The sequence below is a fragment of the Hirundo rustica genome, chromosome 3, assembly GCF_015227805.2.
Source record: "Hirundo rustica isolate bHirRus1 chromosome 3, bHirRus1.pri.v3, whole genome shotgun sequence".
Taxonomy (NCBI): domain Eukaryota; kingdom Metazoa; phylum Chordata; class Aves; order Passeriformes; family Hirundinidae; genus Hirundo; species Hirundo rustica.
Genome location: NC_053452.1, coordinates 66,004,295 through 66,029,094, shown reverse-complemented (window position 1 = coordinate 66,029,094; position 24,800 = coordinate 66,004,295). Strand labels below are relative to the sequence as shown.

General features: G+C 39.1%; 1 protein-coding gene across 7 annotated transcripts in view; it reads right to left on the bottom strand.

Moving 5' to 3' along the window:
* The window catches only part of FAM184A (family with sequence similarity 184 member A), a 72,132-nt gene extending 49,892 nt beyond the window's left edge, over positions 1 to 22,240 (bottom strand). For 2 of the 7 annotated variants that reach the window (XR_009207716.1, XM_058420055.1), the window contains exon 1: positions 22,073 to 22,227. Coding sequence is in view for 6 of the 7 variants with exons in the window: in XM_058420055.1 (XP_058276038.1) it covers positions 22,073 to 22,225 (153 nt within the window). In the remaining variant the exon portion in view is untranslated. Of the gene's footprint in view, positions 1 to 22,072 lie in introns of all 7 variants that reach the window. The other 5 variants (XM_058420053.1, XM_058420054.1, XM_058420056.1 and 2 more) reach the window with 3 other exon arrangements.
* Positions 22,241 to 24,800: the final 2,560 nt, after the last annotated feature.

Genomic DNA, 24,800 nt, shown 5'->3' with positions numbered 1-24,800 from the left:
CTGGAATGAACCACACAAGTACAGTGCCAACAACAAATGCTTGTGCATAACCTGCTAATGATTTATAAGATGTGGACCAATGGGCCCAACCTACCCTTGATCTCTATGGGTAGTTGAGAATCACTTCACATAGGAAGTAGTAACATAAACTGAGAAACAGTAAAAAGTGCAGCAGATTGCAAACAGAAAAGCTCAGTCTACAAACCAGCAAGAAACATAAAAAAATTGCAAGCATTATCATTAATTAATTTTATGTAGAAATGTTTCCTCTATGATAGTCCAAAACAATCATATTTCTGGTTCAATGGGTATTTTATTAATTTTTCGCCTTTTCTTCCAGTTGAGCAAATAATGTCAAAAAATGAGACATATGTTATATTTAAGCATTTAAAATGCACACATTATTATCAGTTTAAGACCAAATAAAATACCCAAGTGAATAGCCAGAAAAAGTTCGTTTTACAGGACAAATATCTTCTCCTTAGTACAATTATAAGAATACAATGATACAGGAAAAAAAGCTACTCAAAACTGTCCTTCATAAAAGTTGACCACAATCACAGAGTACAGTCTTACAAATGTGTTACAACATACAAAAGTTGACAGACAGTTATAACGTATACAAAAAAAAAAAAAAAAAAATCCAAACCTCAAAACCAATGTATGCCTTTCTTTCCTTTTTTTTAAAATTTCAATTAGAAAAACTTCCATTTATCTAGAAAGATCTTTTGCTTCCTTATGGAAAATGCCACAAATAGAAGATGTTTTGTCAATCAAGATCTTTGTATTGCTCATTAACAAACAGAAACAAGCCTAGAACTTTAGGCTAGGATTTCTTAGACATGACAGAAAAAGTGGAAGGAAGACATTTGTTCTTCAGCTACGTGGTTCATTGCAAGTCTTTCTAAATACTTGGGCCAGTGCATTAGGGACACAGTACAAGAAGAAGGGAGGAAACAAATATGGTCTGCGGCTGCAAAAGGAGTGTCCCCTGCCAATAGCATCTTCCCCAGAAAAGCTGGTCTAACTATACCAGTCCTCTTTTGAGATAAAAGAGGGCAAGAACTAGAAATTTTTTTCCTAAAAAACACACTTTCACATTAAATTTATTATTAAAATATCCTTTATGCTATTCAACAGTCTTCATGTGTTAGCTCAATTTATGCCGAAGTAAAATTCAGTATTTTATACCTTTAGAAACCCTGAAAACAAATACTGGGTTACTTTTACTGCAGCAACTAGCTTTCCAAAGCAACCTCTAATGACTTTTGTTTAAAATTAATTATTTAGAGAATTACTAACTTCATTCATAAGGATTCATTTCATAATGACTTTATGAAGCTCAACATAATTTTTAAGTATTGAGCATTAACAGATATCCACTACTACCTAGGGTAGTATAAGGGTATACCTTTGGGTAAGAAGAAATTTTTCATTTTCACACTTATTGATAGACACTTATATTTCGTATTCTGTAAAAGAGGTAAAGTCCAAGGCCATGCACTGCTGACCAACATCTACTCTGAGAATAAAACACAGGGGAAAAAAAATCATGTTTTATTTTCAGGTTTCCTGGTGTTTAATACTACATACAGTAGGTGTAACACCTCATAGGGGCTCATAGACCTAGAAGAGCTTTCTTCATGCTCCTAAATACCTTCTCCTCAAGTACGTGTAATCCGATGTGCTGATAACCCATTTCTACTTTCAGAACTGCCAAGTACAGATCAGTATCACATTTAACTACTTGACTTGCAATCCCTTCTGTGTTGTTTATTTGCGTACGGCCCACACTGAAATATTAACTTTAATTGTCTGAAAATCCTACTGGTTTAAAAGATCTGCTTGCATTTACAGCTCAGCATGTTTATAAATTATTACCGTGCCTGTACCTTAAAATTTAATTATCAATAGGCATGCCACAGTCCAATTAATCATGGGGCAGATGTCCTCATTCAAAGAAGAGGTGCAGAGGTCCCTCAACACAGGGACAGAGTGGTCACCGTGGCCGAACAGGTCATTCATGCAGTGAGGCCTTTCTCCTTTCTCCTAGAGGTGTACCAGACAGCAAATGAGAGGCTTTCTGGGAGCCTCCTCAGGAGCTTTATGCTACCACAGCCTATCTTGGAAATAACACACTTTGTCCAAATCTAGGAACAGGGATAGCCTTCGTCAATCAGGTAAGACAAATCAAAATCATGGCAGCAGGTAAAGCTATAGCTACAGAGCACTTTGTCATCAGATTCAACACGAGGAGCACATTACCTGCACCTCTGATAGCCCAGCACACTCAGCAGCAACTGAGCCCGCAGTCAAGAGTGGTCTAAACCTAAGGCTTTGGGGCTAGGACACAACAATATGTGATCCTACAAGTGATTTTAGTAATCAGTAGCAAACAGAGAAGGAGCTCACCCATGACAAGAGGTCAAGCGGGCAATCAGGCCCTGTTGCTCCTTCTGCTCTAGCAGCTGAGCATTTCCAAGACTGGGTGAAATACAACTGTAGGGGGACAAAAGGGGATTTGACAGAGGCATCAGCACACATGTGAGAGGGACAGAAAGAGATATTTGGGGGCAACCCCATTCCATTAAGCAGAGCAAATATAATACTGGATACAGGGACAGATGGCATCCTGAAATGGTTAGCAGAAAATTCCTTTCTTTTCTCACATGGTTATTTTGGATGTGCTGCAGAAAAGGGAAGAGTGAGGTATTTTCCTCATCACAACAAATTTTATTATAATATAACAAAGGAATTTAGTAACTGTACCCCATTTTTTGAGGCAGAAAAAGAACAGATATCTCTTACAAATATGTATCAAAATAATTTTTTTAAAAAGGAGAGAAAAGGAGAAAAAATTCAGTTCACTTTCAAAAGGCTTTTAAAAGAATCATGACCTGACTAAGGTGTGACAGACAGATACAATGCTGCATCATCCAAATCAGGAGGAATTTCTCACTGAGAGGGTTGTCAAGAATGGGAATGGGCTGCTCCAGGGAAGTGGTGGAGTCACCATCCCCAGAGGTGTTCAAGAAACAACTGGACATGGCTCTTAGTGCTATAGTCTATCTGATACGAAGGTCATAGGCTGGACTCAATCTTTGATGCCTTTCCCCACATTAATGACTTTATGCCTCTATGAAATATGACACAACCTTCAGAATTTCTTCAGCAGAGGCAAAAATTCAGGTGCAAAACAAGCAGCTGTGATGTCAAACAAACAAGAAATACCAATTAAATGGGAAGAGCTATATGAAGGTAATATCACAGGACTATGAGAGATGGGTTGGGTATGCATCTGAGTAACAGTAGACATCTCTAGTCAGTGGCTATGATGGCCATTGAAGAATGCTGCAGATAGACAGGCAAGTGGCCAAATTGAATTTAGCTTATTTTCAGGAGCAAAACACTTTGCTATCTGGTACAACTCTAGGAGAAAGGCCACACTGAATGAATGACCTATTCAGCCATGCTGACCACTCTGTCCCTGTGTCGAGGCATGCTCTGCACCTCTTCTTTGAGTGAGGGTGTCTCCTGCCCCATGATTAATTGGACTGTGGCATGCCTTTTTCTGATAATTAAATTTTAAGGTAGGGGCACTGTAATAATTTATAAACATGCTGAGCTGTAAATGCAAGCAGATCTTTTAAACCAGTAGAATTTTCAGACAATTTGAAAGACTTAGTACGTACAAGCCAGAACTGAAATAATTTTTCCAGAAGGAAAGAAGCAGACTTGAAAACCTTGACAGAAAGACAAGAAGCAGCTGGATAGAAGTAAAGTGCAACTCTTTACTATAAAGCAAATTAGGGGAGACATCACCATTAGTGCTTTGCATGACCGGGACTTAATCCCCCACTTGGCTACTACATGACAACTGTTTCTGAGAGAAATGCTCAGTTGTTCTACACTGGCATTGCTGCCTCTAATGGAGTTACGTAAGTTTACAGGGTTCAGCAATCCAGTTGCATACATTTATGCTGCTCTGTTCTCAAACAGAGCGATTTTTAAGCAATATATTTCTTATATTTATTACTTGTGTGACTGAGATGTTTAGTTTTCTTAGCTGCACCTAAGTTTGCTTTCTGTGCCCAAGTGTAAAACCAGCTTGCAGAATAAGCCAAAACAGAGTTTAATGTAAGTTTCAATCTCATGGTGACATCTAAAATATTTTCATACAATATTTCAATACAACATAAGAATATGCTGAAGAAAGACTGTTATGGAAGAGGGGGGAAATTGTTTAGAAACAGCTTCAAAAGTCAGTTAGAATGGGAACAAATTCTAGCAGGAAACAGTTTAAGTGTTTTGTAAAGACTCCTTGAAAAATCAATCTGTATTTTTAAACGCAAACAATACTTGTAAATCAAGTTGAATGGTACTAAACTTCAAACTTGCTTAACTGACAAGGAGAGCTCTACTATACAAATATTATCAAAATACAAGTCATTTACAATGCTTCTAAGACTACTTCAGCATGACTTAAAAATTATTTGTTCATCTGAAATCATCAGCATTGTTTCAGAACTACATTACAGAGAAAACAGAGATGCCATATTTCCATCTGCTTTAATCACCTGCTAGCTAAAGTGTCCTTTCCTTTTCCAATTTTTGCATTTAGTATCATCAAATTACATCCTAATGGTCAATCAAGTCACAGTTAATGAAACTAGAATTTTTTTCCCAATGTCATTCAGAAAGTTCTCTCACTCTACGTATTTTTAGAAGGAAAATCAACTTTTTAATTCACCAATTATTCCTTTTCTTAAGAAAAAGCAAAATTGTATTACTGCATGAAAAAGCATTCCATAGAAGAAAAACAGCCTTTTGGTGCCAAATATGAGAGATGGCACCGAAGAAGTGGGTTGTCTTCAGCAGGATCAAATGCCTTAAAGGATGATATTCACTGACAATGAAACAATGAGAGACTAAAAGAATGAACAGAAGTTGAAATTTTCTGCAAATTATATTTCAATAACAAATCCATCACACTTAGAAAATCTCAATTTGGAGTGCAAAAACCAATCATATAAAAGCAGTGAGATTACTCAGCTGGTTCCATTGATTGTCTGAAAGCAAAGCTTAAGTTTTTCTATTTTGTTCTAAAATCAATCCTGTTTTTGAAAATGCTACTATAAGTAATGTCTAACCCAGTCATAAGCAATTCTATTGATATAAATTATAATTTAGGTCTCCCTTTTTTGCTAAACTGGGCTAAATTATCCTTCATACAATCACATCATCTGTACTTTCACCTACTGTATTTTCATGAGAAAGAAACACTTAAGTCATGTAGTTCTCTGTACTACATAGAACAAATAACACTCAAAATAATCCAAATTCTAAAAAAATTGCTTTCCCATTTCCTTCTAAATATATTTCCTTGCTTTATCATCCAAGCTAGTTTCATTATAGTTCAAGACTAAGAATTTCCTCTTAAATCTTCATCTATTTCACCCTCAAATCCAATCCCCTATTAACTTTCATTATCTAAAGTGTCATGTTTTTAAACATTTATTTTCCAGTAGATGTTTATGATGAAAACATGTCTGGTCATTGCCTTGTTTTAGATTTTTCTTTTTAATAACTAAGGGTATGTAAGCTGAGTTGTCCTGCTTTTTAGGAAAACATAATTTTTGTAGTAAGTACCCACCAATACTGGGAACTGGCTTTAAATATCTAAAATGAAAGGGATTTGTTTCTTCTTTCATTTGGCAAGGGGGGAAGAAAGAAAAGCAGGGATGATAGAGACAGAACAACTGCAGAAATGTAAAGTAAAATGAAGCATCTCCATTTCGAAATCTGTGCTAGAGGATATCCAAAGCAATATTTCTGAGTGCCATCACCTGAAAATGTCACAAGTACTTTAGGATAATTGTAAATGAAGTAGACACTAAAGAAAGATCATCTCTTTTCCTCTTAGTTTGCTTGTAAACCTGAAAGCAAGGCATAGTCAGCATAATTATCACTCATACACGCTGTTCATTCTTACTGGAGAGTCCTCAAGTATTGAGCTGATGAAAGCATTAGCAAAAAAAGGGTTTTTTGTATTCAGTTTTCCAAAAAAAACCCCCCAGCACTACTGTATGACAAGCCAGAGTAAAGGTCTTCCCGATTTCCTCTTCCCCACCAAAATGAAGTTCATCTTTGCACTCTCTCTGCCTGCAAGTCTTTTCCTCTCAATGCCTGATCTTTTTTGAGATTAATTTCCTCAAGAATTTCTGTAGACCCTACACAATTTGAGTATCTAGTGGTTCCTCACAGCAGATGAGACCATGCAGATAAGAATATACCACTCAGCCCCTAACAAATCAAAGAAGAAATTTTCACCAGTGTTTCGAAAACCAGACTGGAAAACAAATCCATTGCTCGCTCATAATTGATTTTCTACTTTCCAGACTTGTTTAAGGAAGGAAAGGCATGGAGCCTTCCAAGCAAGTACACAGTTATGCAGGAAAGAAATATTAGTGAAAAACATATACTGCAAGACTCCCAACACAGTATTTTTATCTACAGCATCTTTCCACTTTCTAGAAGGCACTAACTACAAATCACCTCTGGATGTTTCAATGCTAAGTTTCCAGAATAAATAAAAGAAATTCCAACCAGACTCATGGAATTTTTAATAACTGCAGAATAATTTGAGCTAATTCCTGAGAAAGAAATTACTTCAAAGAATTTATCATCCCTTCCTTTTAAGCAAAGAATAAAATCGATGTTCATGCTAAGACTTAGCACTAATTCCCCTGTTTTGCTTTTTGTGGGTTTTTTGTTTGCTTTAATTTATATTATAGATGCAAAAGCATGAAGTAAGCAGAAAGTGGCACAGTCATCAGTTGAGCGTCCAAGCTGATTTTCAGAGCCAAGCCCAAGATGAACCTAGTACAAGTTCGCAGTGGCCTACTGGGATATTTTCCAGTAACCTACAGGTACCAATCATGCAATGAAAAAGAATTGTAATTCCTAGCTATATCTCAGTATTTACACAAAAATGACTATTAGTTTTCACATAGGACACTCAGAACTTACAGGTCTGACAGAGTAGCTACCACAGAAACACCACGTATACCGAATCACAGAAAGGCTGAGGACAGAAGACCCATCTGGAGGTTAGTTACCTAGCCTAACCCAGACTCTGAGCAAAGCAGGGTCAGCTAGAACAAACTATGCTGGGCCTTGCTCAGGTGGGTTTTGAATGTCTCCAAGGAAGACGACGACTCAACGCTATCAGGGCAGCCTGTGCCAGAATTTGACCATCCTCAGAGTAAAAAAAAAAAAAAAAAAAAAAGAAGTGTTTTCTTATGTTTTTGTTTGTGCCTACTGCCTTATGTTTTCATGAGACACCACTAAGAATATGCCTGCTCATTCCTCTTACTCCTCACCATCTGGTGTGCACACACATTCCTAAGATCCCCCTGAGCCTTCCCTTCTCCAGGCTAAGCAGTCGCAGCTCTCAGACTCTCCCAGGATGACAGATGGTCCTAGCGGTCTTTTGCTGGACTTGCTTCAGTACGTCCATGACTCTCTCATATGGGGGAGCCTTAGAACCAGACCCAGCACTCCAGGTGTGTTTCACCAGCACAGAGCAGAGGGGAGGGATCACCTCCCCTGAACTGCCGTGACACTCATTCCAGCACGTCATTGACCTTCTTTGCCAAAGGCACACTGCTGGCCCACGTTCAACTCGTGTCAGTCAGGACCCTGGGGCCTTTACTGCCCAGCTCTTTCCAGCCAGTCGATTCTAACCACGTCCTTGCTGTGCTGCCCCAGATAGGCCTTTGCATGAGGTTCCTGTCGGTGCATTCCTCCAGCCTGTCCAGCTCTGAATAGCAGCACACCCATCTGTTTATCAACCCCTTGTCCCACTTTTATATTGGCTACGAGCTTGCTGAGTGTGCATTCTGTCTCACCATCCAGGTCGTAACAAAGACGTTGGTGTGTGTCTGGGATTCATGGTGTATCCCGAACAGACTGGCCTCTAGGGCACACTGTTAGTGACCAGCCCTCAACTGGGCTTCACACAACTGACCACAACACCAAGTCCCGAGTTCAGCCTACTGAACTGAGTTTAGTCTACTTTAATGTCTACTTGTCTAGTACACACTTTGAGAAAATTCACAGGCACATGACAAAGAACAGCGGAGATGTAACCGATTTTAAATCTCCGTAAAAAACAGTCCTACCAAAAAAAAACCCCACAAAAAAAACCCTAAATACATTTTTTCTCATAATATCTACTTAAAAGTTTGTGCAGTTCCTTCCACCACACGTTTTCTAAATCATTCAATAAAAAGTGGAAAAAAAAAATTCCATACTTAAGTAGGAAAATTGCAATATCTCCATAAGGGACCTACAAGAAAATTGAAGCTCTGATAAAAGCATACAATTATACTGCTTTGTCATAAAGAATCTCTTTTTTCTATTCTTCCCATTAAAAACTGTAAAAGGAGAATCCTGAACACTCAGACCAACAGCTATACTTCCGGATTATGACTATCCAGTTGAATCCAAACTCCATCAGTGAGATAATCTGGAGAGCTACCCTAGTGAATGTTCTTAAAAACTTGTCTCATGCAATTGCAATAAAGGCTTCTGCTACTGCTTCTGTTTGGCAATTGGAATAGAAGGAGCTCATTTTAAGAGTACTTAATATCGTTAATGATTTGCGTATTTCACAATACTTACTTTATTCCACATCAAATGGGAGACATTAACTCCTATTCTTTAAGCAATCCATCACACAGAATTCTGTAGGTAAGACTGTTCAGAATTTTTTGCTTCCAACAAAAATTCCCCACACCTGATGGGCCAGTCAAATAAGAATCTTCATTGAGACCTCAAGTTTCGGCTGTGATTAGCTATCCTAAGAAGAAAACAAGTGATAGCTAATATGATAAAGATGATTAAAGGAAGTCTTCTTTCTTCAGCATCTATTAATTCCCTTTTTTAATTCAACAAATGAGAAAACAGTGGCAATCTTAAATCAAGGAATACATGTGAATCAAACAAGTAGATCTGTGAGAAAGAAAAAAATCATTGAAGCACTTGTGTGCAATTTCACATTAAATAATCACCTCAAGGCCTCTGGTGGATATAGGTCTGTATCACGCACCTGTCAGCTTATATATATTCAGTCTCTCATACAAACATGCTTAGTTCTGACTACTACTGCAAAAATCTTGCATTTTTTACACAGAATCAGAGAAACAAAAAAATAAGCTAAGTTGGTGGCATACTGCAAGATACATAATTAGTTAAGAGAAAAATTTAAGAATTATCTATGCCACTCATATACAAAGAACACACTGAGATATCATTCCAAGGCCCATTTTAAGACTATGTACAATGCAGCTGTCAATACAGCAGCTGTAGCTCAATACAAAATATTATAGCACACAACTTGTTAAGAGACAGCATGGAACAATTTGGTTTTCAGAGTTAGACATTTAACAGTCAACAGCAAATTGGCTTAAGCTTTCCAATATTTTTTCAAAGCTGAATTTCAAATTAGGTAGCAAATACCATTTAAGCTTTGGTTTGTTGGTGGGTTTTTAACATCACTTTTACACACTAACCCAAGTATCTTCACGGTTACTGATCCACCACTGCTCCCATTACACAGTCAGGAAAGGTTCTAATAAAGATGAAAAGTTTTTGGTATTTAGCTCTATGCTGTTTCTAGCAGATCCTCTCCCTAATTTTAATCTACACTTTAAGAGAATTTCCATTGCTCTCTACCTATAGTTTAAGGGTTAAAGAGATTGCATATAATACAGCTTCCAAAACAAAATCTTTTCCATGAAAGTGTAAGGTTTTTTATGGTAAGTTCATTAAAAATGAACAAGCTTGATGCATAAAAACAGACCTATGTACATTTCAGAAATGTCTCATTTTACAGCTAAAAAGTTAAACATGTGCTTGTACTTGTCAGCTTTCCATAGTTTTCATTAAGTTCTCACTATACCGCCTATATTTTGGGCAGTCCTCAATCACAGAACTAGACATAAAATACACTAGAACTCAATGCAGAGTATCCAACTAATTCATGCTGTTTCCCAATTCATTATTTACTCAACTGTAAACAATGACTGCCTCCTGTTACAGGCTCACTTGGGACGTACTTGCAACCACAAATCAATACCCTTGTGCTGAGACAGGTGTGGCAGTACCAACACCAAATCAAAACCACTTTTCAGTTCTGGCAATCTCTATCAATCAGGTTATGCCAGAAAAAAAAATTACAAATCTGTTGCACAGCAGCTTCAGGCAATTTCCCAAGACAGTTAGATATTGAGAAACATACTGAAGGAAAAAAAAAAAAAAAAAAAAAAAAGGTTTAGCGACAGATGTACAAATTCTCCAATCTGCCTCCCTTTGAGAAAGAATCCCATTTACCCTCCAATCACCTATCTAGACTATAGCTGATACATCTGCTATATGACTAGACCTGAAGTTACTGCAAGGAAAATGGGACAGACCAAGAGGCTCAAGTTGTGTTTGTCTCAGAGCTGCATTTCCTGTCAGATTTATTTCTTGAATATTTGCATATCCGATTTTAACCTTTCAGGTATATAGATCCCTAGAGATCCTCATTCTACAAAATTATTCCACACACAAACAAATGAATTTTCTCTCGGAAGAGTAATATTAAGTTCAGAACTTCCTAAAACAAGAAGTAGTAACACCTAAGTGGAGGAAAAGAGTGAAAATGGTAGTCATTTTACAAACCTGGATCACTGTTTCTGATTAATCACCTAAGTAAGGGGTTTTAAGTAGTATGTTGTCTCAAGAGGCAATTTCCTCTTATTTTGAGGACTTGTGAACCTAAGATACATTGGGCAGAATCCAGAAATAAGAGACATACCTTAAGTGAACTTTATGACAAGACAATTGCATTTCCAGGTTCTAGGACTCTTAAAAGCTAAACATACAGTTATTTCAGAACACAATAAAAACAAATAATTAACCGATTTTTTGTAGTATATTCTGTAAGTCAGCTTTCGAAAATCAAACATAAATACCTCTTCAGAGTCCTAACAAAATTAAGAAAATGCTGCTATTCATTCAAATACTCTCAAACATTACTTAATTTACTAACTGACTGAAGTCTGAAAAATACTAGTGCCTGTTTTAATTTTCACTTCTTGCTCCTTTTTTTTTTTTTTTAATTCTGCCAGGTTTCTGGGAAGACACTACACAACAGCATGGCACACACTTTCAGAGAAATAATTCACTGCACTTACTCCCATAGCGTTCAGCAGAATCAATCTTATAGCTCACCACACCAACTACATAAAACATTTGGGAAATTGTATTTAGATAAGCCAGGCCTCCAACGAGATCTTGCCAGTAGGTGGTTTGCATGAACCAAGTCAAACTTGGTCGCTGCAGACACCAGGGCCAGTGAGGGTAAGATGTGGAGGTGGCCCCATGCTCAGGATCACCGAGAGCTGTGGCTGCCACCCGCCCCTGCAGCCAAGGGGCAAGAGAAAAATTCAACACAGACCCAACACTGCCCACAGGCAAAGCTTCTGGCAAGGCTCCTCTTCCCAAGAGGAGAGCCTCACACGTCTCCCAAGAAAAGCAGCCTCACACTTCACTACATATATATAGATTGTGTTCTTTGATAAAATTAGTACTCGTAGGTAAACTTAAGACTACTCTCAATTCTTTGACAAAGCGACTGGGTTTTTATGCTTCCAAGACCAGAGAATTTTCTTCATTTCCTTCTAAAGCTTTAAAAAATTCTCTCTTTTCTACTAGGAATTCCTTTTCTATACATGAGAATCGATGAGGCTCAAGATCAGTAGTGAATGCAGAGTGGAATACAGCTTGTGAGCCAGGACTTTTATTAAGGTACCAACTTTATCAAAATTTCATACAGGCCCACATAGAAGGTAGAGTTTTTGATGAGGATGTAATTTTTTTATATGCCAGAGTGAGAAGGCATGTTACTTCTGTCGACAGCTTTATCAAGCTAACTGTTTTTTGAAAGCAGGAAATTTAATTTCCCTCAGGACCAGGGAGCATAAATGTGTAAGGAAAACAAAAACAAAACAAATAAAAAACCTCACAGAGACAAAAAAAAACCCACGAAAAAAAAACCACAACAAAACCCTAACCCAAAACATTTTTAAATTTCCATTAGAGGAACATAGTCTATTATACAAACAGCTTTGTTAAAAAAAAAAAAAAAAAACAAAAAAACCCAAAACAAAAAAAAAAAAAAAACAAAAAAAAAAAAAAAAAAAAAAAAAAACAAAAAACAAAACAAAACAAAAAAAAAACCAAAAAAACCCCACAAAAATCTTCAGCAACAAACAACACCCCCTCACCCTACCAACAATCTGCTATTTGAAATCTAATTTATTCTAGAGTATCCACTCCAGCTATGGAAAAGATCACAAACCAACAGAGGCTAAACTAGCTGCAGGCTCCTCACTTGTGCAGAAGGTACCTCCTAAAGCAGTGTCTGCCCAAAATGGTAAGAATTATGATCTCATGCATTGGATATTTGGAGGCAAGACAGAATATACCTAATACACCAAACTGCCATACATATCTTTTCAATCCACAATGCGGCCCATTCTCAAGGTGTGAAACAGAGCACAGAAACGAAGGAAGACAAGAATCACAGGAATAGAAAGAACGGCCACAGAACACTTCCAGGTCAGCTCAAAGAATATGTAAACTGAGCTTTGTGTTGAAGTTCAGCCTCAGTATAAAGCAAATGGACATAAGCTTTAAAAAAAAAAAAAAAAAAAAAAAAAATAGTTGGGGAAAGGACTGGATGATTTTTTATGGCATATAACTCTAAGTTAACACTGGAAAGCTAATGAACAACACAGACAAAATAATGGATCCAAAATTTCAAATAAATTTCTTCCATTCTGTGTCACAACACAGAGTATTTTCTTCAATAAATGAGCTATGTTGCCAAGACAGATTAATGTGGAGAAGAAAGACATACATAGCTTTTCATGCTGTTTTGCTTTTTATATATAAACATATCATTGATTACTTATTACAATCAGCAACAATAAACCGTATTTTAAGTGTGAAACCCACACTTACTATTACACAAAGCAGTAAAATCAAAAAATTAAGTCCTTTTCCCTAATTCTTATTAAAGAAATAATTTTCCATTATATTCATTTGTCAAACTTTAAAAGGACAAGGACAGTCACAGAAGATTACTGCAATACATTTTAGTACAACCTATCCAAACACATCAGCACCCATACTGCAAAATACTAGATCTGAGAAGGCAGCGTCAGACACCCTCTACTGAAAGTTATAGCTTTCAGTCACATTGTGAGCAAAAGCACTGCTCAAATAAAAATCTTTCGATTATAGCTCACCTGTTTTCTGAACACATTAAAATTCAGATTTCTAGAAATTAAATTTTAGGAAACTGGCTGAAAAGATTACTTTAATATCATAAAAATTAAAATAAAAAACTTCTCATATTCACCTCATACTACTTCCTGTAGCTAAAAGGTTGTCTTTTATTTAATGGCAGCATCTTGAAGAAGGACTTCATAAACTTTTCAACATTAGCTATTTTTAAAAGCTGTCATTTTGATCCAAGTCAAGTGACAACCTCAGCAAAAGGTTCATCTTCCTCCTCCTATCCTTCTAGATTCAGTAAGAGCCTGGCTTAGGAAACAGGACCAGGTAATATGCAATAAGTAGGACGAGATGGTGAATAGCTTTAGACTGTTTTGTTTCTTCTGGTTATTTTTGGAATGCAATGCCTTTGGTTACTGGTATGACATCAGTCATTAGAAGAATACACAGATGCTTGGCTTACTACTGCCGAACTTGTATCGGCCAAGAGACATATATATCTGATTTCATAATGTTATGTTGAGATTTGCTGGGTTTATTTAGCAGCAAGCCTGCAAGCAGTTAGAAAAAGTGACTATTTTAAGGTAATACCCTCCTCCTTTTGTACTGCTCAAAGGAGAATGAAGCTTCAATGGAAAACTGGAACTTTTCACTGGAAGGCTGAAAAGCAGTAGTATCACTGACAAAATTATTGTTTTTATTAAAGCCAAAGCCTGAGTTCAGAGAATGAGATATTGAAATAATTTAAGTGCTTAGAAGCTACCCACGGCTAGAAGTTGCTGCACCAAAACAATGACTTATGACAAACAACACTTCTATGTGTGTATTAGATGCAGTATACCTCTAATTGTACTTCTAGACATTAAAAAATAAAGTATGGTAAACAAGAGGTTGCATGACCATACAGAAATAGCCAAGCATGTAAAGCAATGATGTCGGCAAATATAATTCTACTGTGCTTGAAAAAAGCACAAAACCACAACGTTTAATATTAAATTGGCATTTGACTTCTTCTAAAGAAGTGCTAAGTCTGAGAATACATACATCCATGATATTTGAAATACCACCACCAAAAAAAAAAATTACACCAAAAAACCACCAAGAGACCCACCAGACTGTCTTCTGCTAATACATTTTTATAAGACTTGTCAAATCAGAACTCCTTACAGGACTGAGTACTTCAGAATGCTGTGCTCATACTAATTTACAAGTGTATGAAGTAATTAATCTATAAATATCTTGTACAGTTATGGCGTTCAAGTACTGATTTCCTTTTTCAAATATACATAAAAGACTCTCCAGTTTACAACTTTTACATCTGAAGGAAAGCATTTCAGTATTGCATTCTTAACAGTGAACAGGCATTTCTATCTAAAAAGAAAATTGCAAAAGCCTTCTTTCATAATGCAGTAGCTAGCTGAAAACGGTAACAACAAAACCCAAAATCAATATATATTCAAAATATTTCCTATTTTATATAAGGTTTATATTGTCCTATATAAAAAGCAGAGATTGGCAGATATAAAAATAAAGGTTGGCAGATTTCAAACTTCATGGGTGCTGCAATATCGGATTTCATTTATGTCCTGAATGTTCTTTCTTCTTTAATGCTGGTTTTAATATGTTGTTAACATTGAAGTTTGTAATAAAATCCATGTCTTCCCAATTTTTATTTAAATATCCTTAAAGTGTTCAGGTATCAGTTGTAACAGCTGAAGTACAGACCAGAGCAGTAACATCTCACAGTCTTCTAGCTCCTTGTAACTCTATACTATTTAATTTTAGCAGTGAATAAGTAACAAGAGGATGCATATAGAATCTTAAGATTCATTAGGTTGGAAAAGAGCCTTAAGATCATCATGTCCAACCATAAACCTAACACTCTCAAGTCCACCACAAAACTATGTCCCCAGCTGCCATGTCATGTTATTTATCCTCTCCCCCAATTTATTTATTTATCTCTTCACTTTATTATTCTTTTGGACGTTCTTAAAATGAGGGGGGAAAAAAAAACAAAAAACAAACCCAAAACAAGACAAACAAAAAACACAAACAAACCAAAAAACCCCAAACCAAACAACAACAACAACAAAAACCCCAACCCTAAATAATCCCAAAGAAGCTGATATATGCACAAGTGTATTGAAGAGGCATTTTAAACTAGTAACATATGTGAATGTGTGATCAGACAGTTTTTCAACATCACACTTTCAACTACACACATATACAGGAAATATCTTTAGAACAGTAAGTTATCAGTGGCCCCAGAAGAACTTGGAATTACCTATCAACCATTAAAACTATGTGGGTGGAGAGCAAAGGAATTCAAGTATATTTCTTTTCTATATCAAAAATATTTCATTCTTGCCCTCCTTCTTTCTTCTTGATGCCTTGTGATAAAAGAGTGTAAAGTCATCAACCTAATCCACACATCACAACACTGAGCTCTAAAATTTACCCATATCAGGTCAACATAGAACCCCTGCAGTCTTACCTTACAAGTTTGCAATGATAATAAACGGAAGAACCATTTGAGAGCTATATGATCCTCATCAACCACCAAATTCCATCATTCTTGTCCTACAAAACATGTAAGGTAAGAAAGACCTTTTCAGGTCTAAATTAGAAGTCACAGCTGCTTTAAAGCAATTCATTGTGCATCCACCAGGAAGTATTCAGATGAAGACAGTAACTGTTGATTTTACTGAAGTTCTGCTGAAGATATCGAGAACCTGAAAGCTCTACTTACTTCTTTTGAACTATACCAGATGGTCTTAAAGACAGTGTAAAGAGAAAGATGGAACTGGGCAAAAATGTCCTATCATGAGTACAGAAAACTTCTGTGAATACCCCTTGCTAAGACCATAATTACTGCAGAATAAGAACACAGTTGGAATAACACATGGGAAGAGTCTGACAGGGAAGACAGAGAGACTACACTAGCATAATTTAAAAAAGAAAAATCTTAAGAGAGTTAAACACAGTATTTCTGGAGCAAGTTTCTCTTTTCCCACCTAAGATGTCTCTCCCCTCTTAGAGGACTTACTTCAGCTATCTTTGAAAAAATTAACAGAAAACAAAGTTAAATATCTCCAGAGAAATGTAAATTAATTGAATATCACATTTTCAGATCTTTTAGTTCTTGCTACTATATTTAATGTAGTAACACAATATTTATTCAAACATTACCAATCAGAATAATATGGAAAATACTGACATTACAATATGTACTTAAATCACACCAGCCTCAAAATTTCAGTTCTTTTCATGCAATCCTAGAACTGTTACAAATACTGGCCTACTGCCAGTGTTAACACACATTGGCGAGATGACATAAGGCTGCTTAAAAAGCTAAATCCCAAGTTTTTACGAAACTGTTAATGGTATCAACTACAACATGATGACAGCTAACATCAAAACAGTTCTACAGGGATTTTTAGATTCTCATGTCCTCCCTGGCTTTAAGGGCTCTTTTTTTAAAGTTTTCTTATAATTTTATGCACAATGAACCTTCTGCAAGAGGTTTAGTTGTTTTGTTTCCTGAGGCAGAACACTTCCAAATAAAAACTGACCAAGTTTCGCTGAAAACATTTTGTTTAAAATAATTTATATAAGTCAAACCTTTCAGCTCTTACTTCTATAAAACTGCATTCTGTAATTACCGAGGAAGACCTTTAACAATCCCAAAAAGAGAATACATACAATAAAAAACATAAGCATCTGAATTAAAGATCTTCAAATTTGCTCTTCAGTCTTTGAAATAAATTTACTATCTACATCCCCTAGACATTGACTCAATTAACAACAACATTAATGCCTATTGTCTTAAGTACTTCTTTCTCTCTAACACAGGAAGACTAAAGGAAAAAACAAAGATTTTGTTTCCCAAATATAGGCAAGAAGGTGTTGGAAAAAATTGAGAAGTCAGGTCTCAGGAGTCTTGGATTCCAGTTTCTTGTTTACTCAAGGATGATGTGTCTTGGTTAACTTTGTTACTGTAATCTTTGAACTGAGTTTTCCAAAACCTTCCCAGAACTGAAATATCAAGCTCTAAGTATGTACCAAGGAAAAATATTAGTGTTTTATACAGTTTCTTCTTATTAAATAGACAAAAATGCTATCTGTAGGGTAGAGATCATCTTCAGGGCATTTACAGCCTCTTCTCCCAGAATCATACGATAGTTTGGGTTGGAAAGGACCATAAAGGTCAGCCAATTCCAACCCCACTGCCATGTGTAGGGACACTTTCCGTAACACCAGTTTGTTCAAAACCCCATCAAGCCTGGCCTCGAACATTTCCAGGGATGGGGCATACACAGCTTCTCTAGGCAACCTGTTCTAGTGCCTTATCACCCACTCAGTAAAGAACTTCTTCCTAATACCTAATTCAGTTATCCAAAGGCCCTCTCCAGCTCTCTTGCAGGCTCCCTTTAGGTACTGGAAGGTAGCTCTGATGTCTCCTCAGCACCTTCTCCTCTCCAGGCTGAACAAGCCTAGCTCTCTCAGCCTGTCTCTGTAGGAGAGGTGCTCCAGCCCTCTGAGCATCTTAATGGCCTCCTCTGATCATCTTCTGAACCCTTCTCTGGGCGTGCTCCAGCAGGTCCACGTCTTTTGTGTGCTGGGGACCCCAGAGCTAGACACAGCACCCAGCTGGGGGTCTCAGGAGAGTAAAGCAGAGGGGGAGAATCAGTCCCCTTGACCTGTTGGTCACATTCCCTCGACGCAGCCCTTGGTTTTCTGGGCTGCAAGAGCACATTGCCAGGTTATATTTTCTCATCAGAGCTGCTCCAGTTAATGTAAAATTTCTGCAACAAATATCATACAACCGAACTAATACTGAAGGTTCTCTTTTTATAGTCCCAACACAAATCATGCAGCTATTCTGTAGAAGTTAGATTGAGGTTGATGTTGCAAAACTTGCACAACAGACTTTACAGACACACTTAGGATATGGATTTCTCAATCACAAATGCTCAAGCTACAAACTACATCACAAAAAAGAAGAAACAAAAGCAACAAAAAAGCAACACCCCAACAAATCCAAAATGAGAAACAAGCCACCTGAACTCTTTTGAGAATCGTGAAAACTAATGCCATTCCCTCCTAGTGATGCAAGCATGGACCTTGTTTTTTGTTTCTAATCCAGTTGTCTTATGCAAACTAATTAAATATATATGCATATTTTCATCTGCAGCAGGCACAATTCAACACTGCATTAGCACTCCTGCATGCAATAGTACAAATACATATCTGCAATCTCATAATTGCAGTTTATTTCTTGTTGGCTTTAATCTTTGTGTCAGATGTTACTTTATCCCAAACTGGTACACAGATCTTCCGAAATGCCTGAAAATAAGGAGCTTATACTGAAGAGGAAGACCTAAAATTGCTTCAGTTACAATCTACTGCAGTCCTTGGACATGACATGAAGTATCATCTTGGTTTTTTTAGACCTGCATTTCTAACCACTTGTTTTACCTTCCCCTGTGAATTAAGTATATTGAAGTTAAATCAAGTAAGTCTTTCTCTCCCAACAAAAAGTAAACATATGGTTAAGCACTTTAGAATTGTTTTGCTTACTGAAATGGATTCATACCTTATTTTGCTTCACTCTGAATTACTGAATAAATCTGGTTATTAGACAAATTTCACCTTTTACTTTGTGTTCCTGTACTGTTTTGACTAAAACATTAGATTCCCTTTAAGTAATGTGAAAACATAGCTGAGGAATCCTAATTTTGGAGTTTTACATTTAATTCATGAGTGACGCTCATCTTCTGTGGGGAAAGCATTTTCTTCTGCTCCTATCCACAGCTCATAATACAAACTGTACAAGGATAGGCAAAAGTGAACTATGGAGTCACATTTCTTTTGTCAGAAGACAGAGACTGTCTGGGTAACTTAACTGTGTGTAATCTTTGGACAATGAGTATTTGGATTTTCTTTTACCACCCTGTATTGGTGGGTTTGTTTTAACCTGGTAATGTGCCTTCTGCTCCAAATCCACAGGGGGAATCATTATATTACCAAGACATGCTTCAAGAAGAGTTAGAACAAAAAATAAATAAATGGGTAAAATGGTTGAAAGACATGCGAGAAGTACCTTATATATTAGATATAAAACAACTTGAGAAGCACAATTAAGAAGTGGTACTCCTAACAATAATTTCTAATTACTGAAGAGGAATTTTATGCACATATGCTGGTAAGCACCTGACATAGCGAGAACAGCAGAATTTAGTCAGAAGACTTAAACAGAAATATCCTAAAATCTTTTTTGCAACACCTTATTTCAAGGATTCTTCGGCAAAGTGAAGTTTACTCTTCTCTGACAGTTAAGCCTCACTTAGGGAGAGATTAAAACATAAATTGAAATAAACTTATAAATTAATTTATTACATTTATATTTTTTCCCCGGTAGCTAGAGTCCTTTCCCAAGGATTAATTTCTGCAGCCAGCTATCAAATCAGGCTTCAGATTCTAGAGCAGATTAGAAAGTTTAGATCATACTTTGCCCAGAAGTTTCTACAATTCTTGTAAGCCTCCCTTTCTGAAGGGTCAAGTAGGTTAACAGAAATGTAGAACCTGAGCCCTTTAGCTACAAAACTGTCAAAATATGCACCTCTACCTTAAAGACATACATTTTATACAATACCTTTATTCTTAATCCTAATCCTTAGTCTTAATTTTATTGTTGCAACAAATGCAAGAGAAGTATTTTTATATACACCTTAGTTTACATTTCAAAGTACTGTTATCCACTCCAGACCTTCACTCAATAGAAAGATCAGCTGATTTCCCAAGCTTTCTCCCTAAAACTTGAAAACAGAACACAACACACAAACTAAAACACTGCCAGAATCTGCAAGTCACTGAGACACATACAAGACTCCATCCCTACAACAGCCTAATTCACTTGTAAACTCCTTGTATAAGCACACACTTTGCAATAATATGAAATACACAGCAGAAAACAACTCACAGGTTTTATTTACACTGAAGGTGTACTTTAATCTGAAGTCTTTGTCAGGACAGACTTGCATACAATATACAGACTCTTAGATGAGCTCTACTGTGGATCATTAAAAAAAAAAAAAAAAAAAAAAAGTATTCACTTTCACTCTTTTTGTATTTTCCAATACAGGAGTTCAAAATATTTCAGCACCATGCATTTAAATCCATAATTAACTCACATCCACCTCAAGATATTCGATGCACAATAAGTGAGAGTGCACAGGGCACATGCCCAGTGATGTGGAACTCATAGGTAATACACAAATGACGTCACATCACAAGTGGAACGCTGTTTTTGAAATAAACTATAAACTGCCGGGTAATTTCCTAGAGAAAGTAAAGGAAATATATCAAAGGCACACACACAGATATAAATTCTTCTTTGAAAGTATTACTTCGCATATGCACCTAGGCCTTAAGGTAAGCCCAGAACACATTTAGGGTCTCCAGGTGCTTTTTACACCTTTTAGGGAGCACAAAGCTGTAGTAATATCTTTCATGCTTAACTTCATTATTTGTATGACCACTGAGCAAAACCAAGGAGATTCTTCAGCTTATTTCAGTTCAGCTTTTCTCTTTATGTTTATGCAATTAAAGTTCCATATCATCAAAAGAAACATCAAAAGAAACTGGACTTTGAATTCAAGGACAAGATACCCCTCAGCTATCAGCTTTCCAACACATTAAGGTGCACAGCATGCCACGATAAATACCATTTTTAACTGGTCAATGGCGCATCAACTGTACATAAATGTGAACTGTCTCCACTGTGAGACTGCCAGCAGTCTTCATTCTCTTCACTCTTAGTTACAACGAAATGTCACCTTCATCCATTTTATCATACACGTTAAAAATACTGGCAGTTCCCACAGTGCTTTAAAATTATCTTTAAATGTTTTAGCTATTAAATTCCTGACAAAAATTACTTATTTGGCTTTTCTCTTCAATAAAGACAATCTGCCTCACATTTCCTAAACAATGTCATCTGCCTACAGCTTGAGCATCACACGAGAGAGATTACAGCACCAAAGCATTGTTTTATGTTACTTTAACTAAATCACAGCTACAGTCACATCTGAAACATTGGGCCTACCTGCCTCGGCATAAGGCTTTAAAACACCTCCTAGCTCGACTCCGGCCTCTCACAGAGATACAATGCAATCTCTAGACCGGGGATGACATAATGAAAACTGTTCAATCAGCAACAGCGGAAAAGAAATTTTCTCACACTTCACCCTCGCCATCTAAGGCATTTATTATGCCTTAGATATTACCAGACTCCTTAAATAACAGCACTTCAGCAAAGAGAAGGCAAGCATCACTTGAATAACAGCGCTAGAAGAGAAGCTACAATTTCCACAGAATAAACAACCAATACCAACCCAGCAGTCAGGGATCCGCACACCGGGATACCTGACTGTGCCAGGCGGGATTCGGACACCGCTAACGGGGGCCGGTACTGCGGCAGCTCCTCTCCTGCCCCGCGGGACCACGGCGCGCTCCTGCCCGCGGCGACCGGGGGATGCTCCCGGGGACCGAGGGCGCTCCGGGCTCGGCCTCCGGGGTACAAATCCGACCGCATTCCACCCGGATCTGCCATCAGCTCCGAGAGTCTGACCCTCTCCAGGCCCATCGCTGCCCGCATGAGGGCAAGGAGCGAAGGAGGAAGACACCCGAGGCGTTTAAGGACCCGGCGCGCCTTCCTCACCTTCGTCAGCTGGGCGATCTTCTTGCTCATTTTGAAGTGCAGGTCCGGGCTGTGCTCGGCGCCCAGCCCCGGCTGTGCCGAGCCCGAGCCGAGTTTTCCCGCGCCGGACGCGGAGCCGCCGCCGTAGCCGTGCTGCGGCTGCTGCCAGCCCATGCCCGGGGTCGCCATCTTCACCGCCCGGCTCCTGCCGCCGCTCGGGCTCCGCCGCCGCCTGCCTTACCGGGGGACCGAGCCCGGCGCCCCGGCCGCGATCCGCAGCCCGAGGCGGCTCCTCCCGCCCCGGGCACTTCCCTCGCCCGCCGCCCCCGCCGGGCTGCGGCGTCAAAGCTCTCGAGGACGGTGCGAAAAGGAGCGCCGGCCGTGCCGTTCCTCCCCTCCCGTCCCCTCTCCGCGCCGCCCGTCCGTCCGTCCCCGGCGGGGGGCGAGGCCGGTCGGCTGGGCCGCGGGGGCGGCGCGCTTGCCCCGCGCTGTTTACGCCGCCCGGCCGCGCGTCACGGGCCAGCCCCGCCCGCGCGCGCCGCCCAGCGAGCGGGACGCGCGCCGGGCTCCCCCTTCCCGCCCCCCGCCCCGGGAGCCGGGAGCCAGGAGGAGGGAGGCGGCCTTCGTGCGGGATGGGGCGGAGAGACCCCGGGCACGGCGGGGTCTGCGCACGGCGGGTGGGAGGGCCGGGGTTCAATCGGTGCTGCCTCTCCGCGGCGTGCCTCGGGCCGCGCGAGCCGAACTTCTGCTGGTGGGAAGCCCTGAGCGTGTGGCGGGGGCTGCCCAGGGCAGGGCCCCGCGGCGCGGGCTGTGCGAGTGGATGGAGCCGGTCTCCGGGTCCGTACCGCTGTGAGCGTAGGACGCGCCGTCCTCCCGCAGCGGAGGTGGTACGGGCAAGGAGCCGCTCGAGATTGGAGCAGGTAGCACGGGACTGGCACGGTTAGCTCGGGTTTTGAGGGAAGTTAGGGGCTGGCCTCTTCTCCCGGGCAATAGGACGAGGGGGCAGAGTCCTAAGCTGCCCCCGAGGAGGTTTAGTATGGACATTAGGAGTAATTTCTTCACCAAAGGGGTGATAGATGATAGGTGATAGATGTTGGAATGGACTGCGCAGGGAAGTGGAGGAGTCGTCGTCCCTGGAGGCGTTAAAGACAAGACTGGATGTGGCGCTGAGAGCCATGGTCGGGTTGGCAAGCTGGCGTTCACTCATAGCTTGGACCCGATGATCTCAAAGGTCTGTTCCAACTAAACTGATTCTGTGAAAATGCCGAGGTGACCCGGCCGGTGAGTGTGGAGGCATCCAGGCGAGCGGGCCGGTCTCTCCTGGGCCACAGGCGCTGCTTGTGCAGCGCACGGCCGCGGGCCGGCGGGATGATGGGCGTGGAGCAAAGGTCCCCGCCAGAGGGGACCCGCAGCTGGATTTGGCACGACCTTTAGGTTGCGTTTGACTGCTCTCTTTTTCAGTCCCCATCCCGTGCCACTCCTGAGAACTGCCACCCTCTTTAAGAATTTAACATCTCCTTGCTAGGCTTAGGCCTTTTGAGAATATATAAATGTGGTTGGACACATCTGATTCCCAGATTAAGAGCCTCTGTACTCTTCCTTTACAGAGTCCTTGGTACTCTCTGTTGAGTAGTTTATCTTTTTACTGCTTTTTTTCCTTCACTAAAAATCTCTTCTTTGCCTGCATTCTTTGTAGGCAGGCAGAGGTATCAAAGAGGCAAACCACAAAAATACACAGCTAAGCCTGTGGTTTTCAGCAATGTCACGGAGGAAAGCATCACTTAGAATTTGCAAATCATAGAAGTAGGTGGAATAGTAAAGTATAAGAAGAGATCCATATTACAAAGCAATGCGCTTTGCTAATAGAGATTTGTGCTTATATTGTATGGTAAATAACCAGCTAAACCTGAACTGCCAGTGCAGCGCTGAGGTCGTGGGGTAAATGAGGTTCTCTGATGCATAAACTGGTCACTGTCTGGAAGACACAATTAGATGTTGTTACTTTTGTAGAGATTGATTGTGAGAGTATGAAAGAAACACTTGCATTGAGTTCTGCAATTTCCATGCATCAACACACTAGAAAGGTGTTCAAAAAGGTCAGACGTTCTGAGAAAAGTCTCTTATAATGAAAGAAATAATTAACCCAAACTATTTTGGATAACAAGGAGACTAAAATAGTTTGATCCCAGTCTGAAGTAGCTGTGCTGCCTTAACTCAGAATTTGCATTGTCCAGGAAATTCTGACACTGTTTTTTTTTTTTTTTTTCCCCTTCTGAAGTGGCCCATTCTGGCTACAGAGAACAAAGGACAGATGGTGCCTACCCAGGCAGTGATTCATACAGATGAAATACAAGGGGAAGAAAGAATATTAGGAGCATCTGTTTCAAATCTGTGTCCATAGATTGCATCCATGAATAGCACATATTGTTAATTCAGTTTTATCAAATTAAAAAATAATTCAGTGGCAGAAGAGAATGATTTTTCATATCTAGGAAAGTCAAACTACTAATTAAAGCAGTAGACTGGTTGTGGAGGCTTTATTACAGGTAATGGTTGTGTCTGGCTACATGTATGACATTAAGCAAACTTCTTAATTCTCAAGTAAAAAGACACGTTCTTTAATATACCTAGTAATGTCCCAGTATGAAGGAATGGCTGGCTCAATTTATTAGTGCTTGTAGAAATCTCAAGAGTTACAGAATATTTTAATTTTAAACTACACATTTTAAATATTTTGGATAGATTAATT